The sequence below is a fragment of the Humulus lupulus genome, chromosome 2, assembly GCF_963169125.1.
Source record: "Humulus lupulus chromosome 2, drHumLupu1.1, whole genome shotgun sequence".
NCBI classification, from domain to species: domain Eukaryota; kingdom Viridiplantae; phylum Streptophyta; class Magnoliopsida; order Rosales; family Cannabaceae; genus Humulus; species Humulus lupulus.
This window is the reverse complement of record NC_084794.1, coordinates 221,435,421-221,447,590: the sequence shown is the minus strand read 5'-3', so window position 1 is coordinate 221,447,590 and position 12,170 is coordinate 221,435,421. Positions and strand designations below refer to the sequence as shown.

Here is a 12,170-nt window from a genome sequence, read left to right as displayed (position 1 = left end):
TCCGCCGCTAATATTGTTTTTTTAAATATATTTTAAAATTTATTTGAAATAAATTAATATTTATTAAATTTAATTATTTTTAAAAATAATTCATAATAAAATTTAACAAAATAAGCATTTAATTAATTTAAACATAACTAACATTAAAATTAATGTGAATAGTTTTAATATTTATCAACCTAGCTAATATCGCTATTGTCATTAAAAATAAATACAGTATTAATTCAGTCCAAATACATAAACTAATAACTAAATAAAATCATTAAGATTAATATTGAAATTGACCTCATCTTCAACATTTTGGTGTGGTTGTGAGGGCGACACCTGTGGCTGTGGCGGTGAGGGCGACGCCTGTGGCTGTGGCGGTGAAGGAATATAAGGTGGCTGTGATGATCGTCCGAGCGTGAGGTCTCCAAACTGATCTCGAGGCTGTGGCTGCGACCCGCCCCCAAACTCACCATATCTCACATATGGTTGCTGCGATGAACCTCTAACCACCCCATACCACATAGCACCCGTGAGCCGAAGCCCACCAAGAAAACTTAATATGCTCATGAACAATTATAACATGTCATCAGATCATAAGGCACACGCCTAGCAGATATAGCCCTATTCAACATGCAAATGAGTTCACGTAATGTTGAGTATAACACATCAACCAATGATCATAATAATCATCCAGGGCTTTTAGCCCAATATAGAAGAGTGACAGTGGTACAGTCACTAAGGTGGGTTCCGTTCCCAACAGCCTTGTGACGATAGGGTCACCGGGGCTTATAGATAAGTGATCCTTTCACTAGCTTAGGCAGGATAGGTGCATGATGATTAGTCACCAACATAACCTTCCTCATGACCATCGAGTCATAACCATGGAACTCTATTCCCTAGCCATGTGACAAGTAGTCACCTAGGCCTTAGGCCCTGGCTCTCAGTAACTAGTCTTAGACTAGGCAAGCGCTTATAAGATTCATCGACCTTAGGGTCAGTCCAGCATTAATGCTTTAGAGCCATTCAACGTTGATATCGATTAGATCTAATCTTCATTCAACCCTGCGTTCATGACGCTATGCCGTTTCTGACTCTTAGGTCAGTATCCCTGACTAATCAGTACCGTATACAAGTAAGCAATGCCAACAAACATATATCATATATCCAATACTCGAATACAATGCATTCAGCATGCTTACTCAAAAATTACTAGCATAATTAGGACCATGCATAAACACAGAGGCTCAAGCTCTGAACATTCTCATATTCAATAATCATAGCATGCCCTAATCACATGTTTCTCGTGCATCACATGCATCATATTTAACCACTTGACATGCCTCAACAATAATCATGCGTGCCACATTTAATAATCCAACATGCATTAAGAATAACCATGCATGTCACATATACATAGGGTGCAGTTTTCTTACCTCTGATTCGAGCGAGAATTAATATAAGAACGACCCTTGAGAATGATCAACCTTTAAGCCCTTAGCGGTCACCTAGTCATAACCAAATATGGGACACCATCAATAAAAATGATCAACATAGGTTTCCAAACCAATATCTAGCCTCCGGGACATCAATCCCCACCAATTCGGGTAGTAGAAACAATCCCGAGGCCTAAAACTATGTTCCCGGGGCCAAAACACTCAAACGGGCTCAAACCTGACCAAGGGTTGCGACCCTGGCACCTTGTGCCGCGATCCCCAGCCATTCCTGAAGCAAGGGCCACGGCGCCCTATACATAGGGCCGCAGCGCCTAGCAAGCACAATCTCAGCCATCTTCTTCTTCAAGCTAGGGCCGCGGCACTCCAAGAACAGGGTCGCGGCCCCCAACCCAGAACATGCCCAAACTCGTTTTTCTTCATTCCAAACCCTCCAAAAACATACCTAAACACTTCCAAATCATCAAATTAAAGTTTCCAAGCTTCCCAATGGTCCAAATCCATCAAAACCCAAGGCTCAATCGAACCAAAAACTCAACGATTCACAAAAGCCAATTCTAAGCTTAGAAACTCTAAAAACTCAAAACCTTAAACTTAGATTACCTTCGATTGGGTTGTTTTCCGTCGAATCCTTCAGTTAAGAAGCTTCTAATCTTTCCTAGGATCGCTATACCTCGACCCTCGCTTGATTCTGACTCCTAGAACTCAAGATTTCTTCAAAAAAGGCTTCGAACGGTAAAATGAGCTAACAAAGGAGAGAGGAAATGTTTTCTAACGTACGTTCTATCTGACAAGCTACTTCAAGCTTAAGTAACCTCAAATAAAACCTAGTGCTCGGGGTCCCAAAAACACCCCCGGTGACATTATAGTCAAAACTCTCATAATTTCCTCCTGACCTCAAATACTCCCAATTTATCATCACATAAACATTCTTATTACCCAATAATTGACCTCGTTATGACAAAACCGCTAATCAATAATATAAGATCGTCTCATGCCGAATAGCTCGAATATATCTCCATAATAATGAAATCTCATTCACAAATTACAATATGCACCCAATTCATAAATATGCCCTCAACAGGCCAAATTACCAAAATGCCCTTATAATTATAAATACCCCCATATGCATGCATTTATCATCATATAATAATATAATTCACATAAACATGCATATAATCATTTAATATCATAATAAATCAATTATGGCCCTCCCGGCCTCCTAATCAAGGTCCTAACCCTTATTAGGAAATTCGGGGCATTACACTGGTACTGCTGCTGTGGCGGTGTATGAAGGTCAGGATTGGCAGTGTTACTCTGAGAAGACGAACCACCTTCAGATTGTGGTGGCAAATACCTCTACAGAAAACTGTCAAACCATGGGTCATACAAATTACTGGGTTGCTCAGGTACCACCTTCTGAAGCGTCTCACGCATTGCCTTCATCATCAGAGCCATAGTAGTCATATCTTCATTAGGCGTAGCAGCAGTATTTTCTTGGGACTGACTTTGATCTGTAGAGCTAGAGGTTGTCTTTCTTGCCTTCCCTTTCGCCCTATAACCCACTCCTCTTTGGTAGTCAGATCTCTCCCCGAGTACTTTACTTAGTATCTCGTATTGATCGACCGGGGACGAATCAACGCCAGATACATTAAGAGATGCCTCACTCAGCTGTTGACTCTGCCTCTCAAGCTGTGACCTCTGAACCTCTGCTGCCATTTTTTCCTGTATAAAGATAACATTATAAACAAAAATTAGAAACATTATAAACAAGAAAACAATACTATTCACTTACATAATCTTGTTGAGCTGCCTCATTGACAAAAGATTTTGTCGATTTTATCATATGAGAATCCCTCCAAGTATCAACAACATGCGCATCTGGGTTCTCCTATACAAATGTAAACAAAATGTTTCAGAATGTGTTATTTTATAAAATTAAATTAACATCTTCACTTACATATTGGTGACGCTTAGCTGCCAACGACTTTGTGCCTTGTGTTGTTACATACTTCATTTGTTTTCTGTTTGCTTGATTTTTAGCGGAACGAGCCAAAAATCTTTCGCTCAAAAACAATTCACAAATATTCTGCCCAATGGTCAGGTGGCTTAGAGAGGACATTCTCCAAATCTTCTGGTCCAGCATAATGAATTTTGAAGTGTTTATGTCTATTGTTCTTTCTTTCACGATATCTTTCACTCATCTCCTTGTTGACAGTTGCCAGAACTGACTCACGTTGTGGATGACCGTATATATTATAGTAATACTGCATTAAGAAAAAAAATTAGATGACTTTGTAAATAATAGAAATAAATAATTTAAAGTACAAGATTTGTAATTTTTTTACCCTCATACGATCAAGCACTTGATCCTTAAACTGTTGAGGTACATCAGCAAAATCCAAATAATGTCCCGAACACAAAATGGTAACTAGAGTGCCCAACATGCGAATAAAAGCTTGATCCTCCTGCCCAACCACTTTGTTGGTCACAGGATCAGGCTCTAGATCCAATGGTTTCCCAGCTTTTTTCCTTCGTTCTTCAAGAACATTATTACTAGCAAGGCCACAACCTTTTCTTCTCGTCGGCGGGGCTTTAAAATTTATTAACAATAACCAGTATTAGTATTGATGTTATATTTATCTAACAATATAATTTCTAAAAATAATTTTGATATGCAATATTTAACCTGACTCACAAGATGATGGTACCTTAGAAGGATCTGGCGAGTCTTGACCCCCACCATCTCCGCCATGATAAGTTGCTATATCAGCTGACATTATACTTCAGTTTAAAATTTATTAGTTAGTAATTAGCATTAAAATAGAAGTATATCACATTCAATTCATTATAATAATAAGTACAAAAAAAAACTTTATTATATTTAAATATACAGTTCTGTTACACAAATAGAAAAACTAAACAGAGTAATCACTATCATTTCCATCAGTAATCGGAAACACATTTTCATCTTCACAAAGCTTAACTAACAATTCATCCTCTGCATCTGTGACTTCCTCATGTTCTGACATATCAGCTTCGTCGTCACCCTCTTCATCAGCTCCAACATATGCAGCAGGTTGATCAGATTGCATAATCAACTCTCCGAGGTCCACAGTCAACACAAAATTTGATGAACTTGTTTCATGTACAACATCATTAACCTCATCAGAATTGTCCTTAATGTCCCAAATTAGTCGATGATTCACATCGTAAAAAATACTTTTTTTCCTCCAATTACCTTCATCTACTCCTCTTTTACGTTTCACACCCCCATACTGGACATGTTTTCCTGGAACTTGCGCTGCAAGAGCATTAAGTTGTTCTAGTATATCCTCACAAGTAAACCGTCTCGGAGGACGTCTTCTCTCAACTTCTCCATTGAACTCGGTGTCTCTTCTCATTCGATGAGTACTTGGCAAAAATCTTCTGTGACCAACATAAGATGTCTTACCGATCACTCGGATGGAAGTTGTGTCCTCATTACACGTAGGAAAAGCTTTGTATCCCTGACCACTCCATCCAGACAAACTACTGCGAGCTAGAAAATCGTTCACTGTCCACAAAAGGGCTGCCCGCATCTTGAACATCCTGTTGGTCGAACTATCTCTTGTCTCAACTCCGTTAACCCACATATCCTTCAACTCATCCACCAATGGTCTCAGAAATACATCCATGTCCTTACCGGGTGATTTTGGCCCAGGAATAAGGAGGGTCAACATGAAATAATTATCTTTCATACACAACCAAGGTGGCAGATTATAGTTTGCCAACACCCCAGGCCACATGCTATATGCAAGGTTCATGTTGCCAAATGGATTAAATCCATCAGCAGCTAAGCCCAAACGAAAATTTCTGGGATCCCTTAAAAAATCAGGATGCTTGTCATCAAAGTCCTTCCACACAGAGCCGTCCATCAGGTATCGCATCACCCCTTCATCTTTTGATTTCCAGGCGTGATGCCATATCATGTGTTTTGCTGTAATCTTTGAACTGTATAATATTTTCAACTGAGGGGTCAACGGAAAGTAACGCATCACCTTGTGTGGCACTTTTTTTCCTTTCGTCATTTCGGAAGTAATCCATCTACTACTTTCGCATACTGGACATGTCTCTTTAGATGCATGCTCATTGTAAAATAAGCAACAATCATACTGACACACGTGAATGGACTCGTATCCTAACCCTAATTTTTTCAATCTCTTTTTCGTCTCGTAGTACGATCCGGGAATTTTGTTTTCCTTGGGAAATGCAAGCTTTTGTTAGGAGTGTGTCCTAAAAGCATGTAAAGACATTTGTTTTTCTGTGAATAAATAAATACAACGGTTTATTATTATTGTTATATTTAGATTGTTAAATTATTGTTTGAATAATTTTGTAAATTTCAGAAAAATTCCATATTCATTATTGAGGATGTGATCTTGTATTAGTACGAGAGAATTAAGATCACATAAATGAATAAAAATGGTCAACAACAACAAATTAAAGTTATGGAATTCTTTAATTGGAGTTGTAAGCACGGTTTACTGAGCATCATAATGATACAAATAATCTAGATTCGGATTATTGATGTGGAAAGACATCTCAGTAAATGTGTTTTATATAATATGATTATATATGACATGGACTGATATGAATTAAAGTCTTTATCCAAAAACCATTTAACAATAAAGACTTGTAATTCATATCATAATTGATGATCATTTATAGATAAACCTAAATCCTGAGTGTTCATGAACTCCTGTTCATGTTTATTAAATCTTTTGATTCATTCGTTAAGGTCTCTTCAAATAATGAGACTAATAACTTTTGTTTTGGAGATTTAATATCATGGATGGCTGGGAACATGTATCAACAATACGGAATCTAATCTTTCCTAACGGATCATATATTAGTTCCCTTAAGAGTTAATTCTGGAACTGAATGATTTTGAGCTCAAATCTATAATTAGATTATAGATTAATTATTCAATAGTGAATTAATGGTACTTAACGAATAAGAAGTAAATTAGAAATGTAAAATGGTAATTCTTCCATTCTAATTTCTGAACTAATTAATTAGAGGGTTGAACTATTGTAAGATGGTTATAACAATGGACGACTTAAGCAAAGATTTCTATAAGAGTATATCTATAACATAAAGAGTGCAATTCTGAATTTATAGTGAAGTAATATCAGAATTAATAAATTAACTATTATAATTAAAGAGTTTAATTATTTAGTTTATTTATAGGAGTTTAATGTTATAGGTCCATGGTCCCCGAAATGGCTCAAACAATCATTGACAAAGGTAAATACAAAAATGGGCAAAAAGGACTTATGTGAAAAGTAAAATATTTTTCTATGTATCAAACATAATTATTGTTTAATTATGTGTAATTAATTAATTATTTGATTTAACAAAAATATAATTAATTTTGAATTAATTTATTTTTTGGGATTTTTGGTATTTAAATAATAATAAAAATTGGAAAAAATCACATGTCATCACTAGCATGTGGTACACGTGTAGCACAGTGCACAGTCACTGTGCTACACGCATAAGAGACTATGTTCAGTTTCTTGGTTCCACAATTTTAGTTATTTAAATATTAAATAAACAATGAGATATTTTAATATGATTAAAATATTATTATTTAAACAAAAATCTGATAACTGATCAGTTATTTTAAATTGTTTAAAATAACAAATATTTTAATATATTGGATATATTAAATATAGGATATCAATTTTACAGAACGTAACTTTTCAGGGATAGAAAAATATCTAGAAATCTCTCTCAGAGAAAGAGAACAGTGATACAAACAAAAGTCACTATTCTTCACAAAACCTAGGTCCAAACTTTATCAGATCTCATGTATTGAGAACATCTGATAAATAGTTTTTTGCCTATTGTTTGTATAGCGAGCCCACACTCGTTCTTTGTGTGCTGAGAACATTTTGGAAGATCTTGGTGTGAGATCTCAAGGATATAGCCATACAAAAAAAATAGCAGCAAGGAAGGACCTGAGGTAATTTTTTCTATTCTTGTCTTTGATTCAATATATATATGCATGTGAAGAAGTAGATCTAGAAATCTTTTGGGATTAAACTGACAATTTGATTGTTGTTCCGCTGCGTATAATCTCTGATTTGATCAATAAAAACCAACAGCTTTAACAACTTCAGTAATTCATCAAATATGTTGTTAGGCACCTTCCCTCTAACTTTTAGATGCAACAACTTTGCTAAAAAGTTCAGGGATGAAATCCAATCACATCCAGGATACAACTCCGCTTCAATCTCCTCAAATAACTCGTCATAATACTGACTCCCACTGGGATCCCTTTCTACTTCCTCAGTTGTCGGTAAAAGGAAGTCTTCCACAACGTGAATCATCCCATCATCTTCATTCTCATCAACCACCTCATCAACAACAATTTCTTCCACCTCACCATGAAAAATCCACTTATCATAAGCTTGATGAAAACCCCTATCGAATACGTGTGCCCGAATTACATCCAAAGATTCAAATCTATTATTAATGCATCTCACACACGGGCACCTAATTCTTCCATCAGAATCTTTATATTCTGACGCCATCCTCAAAAAAGCTTGCAGACTATTCCAATATTCTTGACAACCACGATTTCTCAATGTTTTCCAAGTCTTGTCAATCGCCATCTATAGTGTTATAAGAGTGTGAGTTTTAGTAATGTGAATAGGAATGGATAACAAAGGAGATTTGTTATCATTTTTGAAATCTTATGCAATATTATAATATCTTATGTTATTTTGTGATGTTTTATTAGATAATGTTATTTATAAACAAATTAATATTTTTTTCTAAACTAATTTATTATTTATTCTTAATTTTTTAAACTTTTATTAAATATAATTATCAATTTCTATATTCATGTAATTTATAACTATTAAATATTAAATAATGTTATTCAATAAACAAATTAAATTAAATTATTCAATTAGATAATATCATATCAAACTTTTATTATTTAATTAATTAAATTATTAAAAATTAATTAAAATATAAATTATTATTTATTTAATTATTTATTCATAATTTTTTTAATTTGTAATAATAATAATAATTTTAAAAATTAATTATTATTTGACTTTTAGACTAATTTATTTTTTTAAATAATTAGATAAATTTTATTAATCTTTATCATTCATTATTTTATTAATAATATTTTAAACTTATAATTTCTGTGCCGATATCCCTGTAATTGATGGTTATAGTCAACAACCATCAATCACAAGCATACCGGGACAGAGAAAATAAATTAACTACTAATTAATTTTTTTTTCTATTTTTACAAATTAATTATTGTTCTATTTTTGTGAAACATATTCAATGCAAGAGAAAAAACTGGGACTCATTGACTCGTGACATGGTAGCACTAATTGGAAATATGTTTCATAGACAAGCAGCCAAAGCAATAAAATGAACATATGTTCAAGCAAAAAGGAGAAAAAAGAACAAAATAACATGATAATATGCACTTTTTTTTTTCTATACTCACTTTTTTTTTATTAAATAAACTATCATAAATTTGTTTCAAAAAATTTCACAATCTAAACAAAATTAGTTTCCCTATTAAAAAAATCAAGTTGCAATGAAAGTTAGTTAGTACTATAAAAACTTTCACTTAATTGACTAAATACTTTTTTTTTTTGACAAAAATTAGTAAGTAGTTCAAAAAATTTGGTGTGGCTGCTAATAATGGCAATGGAGGAACGCAGACGTGATATAATTAGTTTGTCTCAATTTTAATTTAAAAAATAATTACAAATTTGTTTTTAAAATAAAAAATAATTCAAAATTTATTAATAAAATCTAAAAATATTTCAAACATTAAAAAAATATTTTAAAATTTAAATTAATTTTAAGTGAATTTGTATATTTTTCTAGCACTTAGTTTAATTAATATTAAATAATTAAGAAAATGGTGATAAAGAAAATATGAGTGCTAATAATCTGATTGATCAAGTTTAAATCCTCTTTATTCAATATTAACAAAAACACTATATTTTAGTTAATACTAAACCATCTATTATTATATTTTATAAATTAATTTAAATTATCACTTAAATTTTTTTTTTAATCAAAATCGTCCTATAATTATTTATATATTCCTATATATTTTGATTTTCATCTCTCTTACTAATTTTCACTCTGTGGACAAGAAAAATAACAGGAAAGAAAGCAATTAAAAAATAAAGAAAGAACAAACATATATCTTAATGATAGATGTCAAGATTTATATACTAAGGATACTAACTAAAGGACTCAAAACTCAAATATTGTGCACTAAACAAATACAAAATAAATTATTCAGAAAAACATGTCCAGATAAATAAAATATTAAATACAAAAAATATGTCCAAACCTGTGCGAGGGTGTGCCAAGGTCGTGTGTGTGTCGGGGTCGTAGGTGTGTCGATGTCTTGATAAAGAAAAAAATTAAGACCAAAAGATACACGAAAAAAAATTCAAACCAAAATAATATAAAACTAAGTATAAAAAAATGCAATGTGTTGGTTAGGCATTACATTGCAAATAAGTATAAAACACACCATTATTCACCATTGAAGATGATTAAAGCAGAGAGCACAATTAGAAAATTTTAGCCAATGGTTATGTCAGTAAATCTGAACTAAATGCTTTATATTAATTAAATGCTCGATTCTCTAAAGGAACGAACCAACACATTTGTGTGTATAAAACTGGAAAATTTTGCTCCACAAAGCAAATCATATCATTCTTGAAGCATAAACATAAACAGTAGAAAAAAATGGAACAATGGATAATTTAAAGACTAAAACTTACGCCTGAGAGGTGTGGGTCAGTGGCGGAGGTGGCCAATCGGCGTGGGTCACTAGTTGTCGTTGCCTGAGAGAAGTATAAAAACATTAGAGCTCAATATGAATATAGATACATTGTTATATATATATATGCCGAGAAAGTGGTTCACCTGGGTTTAAGCTTAGAGAAGAGGCAATTGGGTTCGCGTGTTTGTGGCGAACCAGCGTGAGGGATTGGAGAGGCTCGGTGTTAGGGAGAGAGAGCAGTTTGAGATGGAGCTCGGCGTTAGGGGGAGAGAGCAGACCGAGAGGGAGTCTATGTTAGGGAGAGAGAGCAGACCGAGAGGAGTCGGCGTTAGGGAGAGGACCAGGAGGAGACTCTGTGCAACAGAGAGAGGAGGCTGAGCGTGAGTGAGAAAATTTTGAGAGGATTAGGGATTAGTTTGAGAACAGATGTGAAGAGGAAAGGTGCAATGCCAATTTGTAACCTATGCATAAGCATTAGCGGCGGGACCCGCCGCTATTAGTTTCTCCCACCGCCAATAATATTATTAGCGGCGGGTAGCCCGCCTCTAATAAAGGTGATTACCCGCCGCTAATACTATTAGCGGCGGATAGTCCGCCTCTAATACAGGTGATTACCCGCCGCTAATAAATTTTAAAAACTATTCCCAGGCATTTTATTTGGCATATTAGCGGCGGAGGGTCTGCCGTGAATAGTCTTACGGTCCACCGCTAATATATTTTTTAATATTTTTTTAAATACTCACTTATTATTAGCGGCGGACCCCCAAGTCCGCCGCTAATAGACTGTATAATACAGGCGGACTTGGTTCGCCGCTAATACTTACGCCGCTAATAGCCTTTATTCTTGTAGTGAATTCTAGCAAGATTTTCTATGAAAATCAACCAATCAAGAAAAGAAAAATAACAACACAATTTCTATTACTTTTTTATGGTGTTCAAAAAGATAAAACAATCAATCCTCAGACACCTAGGGATTTCGAAATAGCGCCAAAGAAAAGAGTTACAAACCTCTTAGAATTGAGAAAGATATATCTAATCTTAGAGGATCAAGAACCAAAAACCAAAATAAAAAAATAAGAACATATACCTAGAGATCCTTGAAACCCTTTAATCTTCTCCTCCTTTCTCTCTTTTTCTTTCTCTTTTTCGTGCCCTACTCCTTCTCTTTCTCTTCAAGTCTTGGCAGCCACTCAATTGGGTCTCCAAGGCTCACATTCTCTTCTGTTTATAACCCCTAGTGACCTAACCCTAAGAAAAGAACTCAAGTGTGAAAACTAAAATCCTATCACACAAAATAAGCTAAATCCGACTATTTCCTCTCCTTACACATCACCTAAACCTTATCTACAATGTGAACATAACTAAAATGGCAAGCCTAGTCATCTTATCCCAGAAAAATGGCAACAAATATTTTCTTTTATATTTCTTTTCTTTTTCTTAATAAAAAGGAAAATGCTCAAGACACACATTAGGTCTAGGTTCATACTTTCTTATCTTATTTCTATCTTTATTTTTATAATTTAAATTAAATAAATAAAACAACTCTTATACACACACCTCTACATTATTCGGCACACACACATAAAATAAAAAATGCATCTTTTTCTAATCACATAATTTGTCACTCCTAATAAAATGTAATAATAAAAATTATGCAAACATTACACAATTATTCCAAATAAATCAAATAATATCCTAATTCACAGAAAATAAATAATTCAAATATTTTCTAATAATTAAACAATTAAAATAACAATGATAATTAATAAAATAAAAAAAAATCGGATCACTACACTTACTATTGTTGTTGAGGCCTTGCTCTCAAATTGAGTGCGTTTGTGGTCAAGTGGTGGTTGATGCTATTTTTGTAGGATCTTTGCCTTTGGATTGACTTAATTATC

General features: G+C 33.9%; 1 protein-coding gene across 6 annotated transcripts; it reads right to left on the bottom strand.

The window, feature by feature from the left end:
- Positions 1 to 250: 250 nt before the first annotated feature.
- On the bottom strand, positions 251 to 11,490 carry LOC133818988 (uncharacterized). Of its 6 annotated transcripts, XR_009886186.1 has the most exons (8): positions 11,357 to 11,490; positions 10,413 to 10,622; positions 10,268 to 10,330; positions 9,829 to 9,884; positions 4,151 to 4,223; positions 3,788 to 4,032; positions 3,400 to 3,706; positions 259 to 3,330 (listed from the first exon to the last, which is right to left on the bottom strand). XR_009886186.1 is itself a non-coding variant. In XM_062252133.1 (7 exons), exons 5-7 carry the CDS (start codon positions 3,583 to 3,585, stop codon positions 2,799 to 2,801), a joined length of 648 nt encoding a protein of 215 aa, XP_062108117.1. In that variant the 5' UTR covers positions 3,586 to 3,706; positions 3,788 to 4,032; positions 4,151 to 4,223; positions 10,268 to 10,330; positions 11,357 to 11,490; the 3' UTR covers positions 251 to 2,798. The 6 variants fall into 6 exon arrangements, 3 of the variants coding, with proteins under 3 accessions (XP_062108117.1, XP_062108116.1, XP_062108115.1); XM_062252133.1 differs by lacking the exons at positions 9,829 to 9,884; positions 10,413 to 10,622 and having other exon boundaries at positions 251 to 3,164; positions 3,235 to 3,330; XR_009886187.1 differs by lacking the exon at positions 9,829 to 9,884.
- Positions 11,491 to 12,170: the final 680 nt, after the last annotated feature.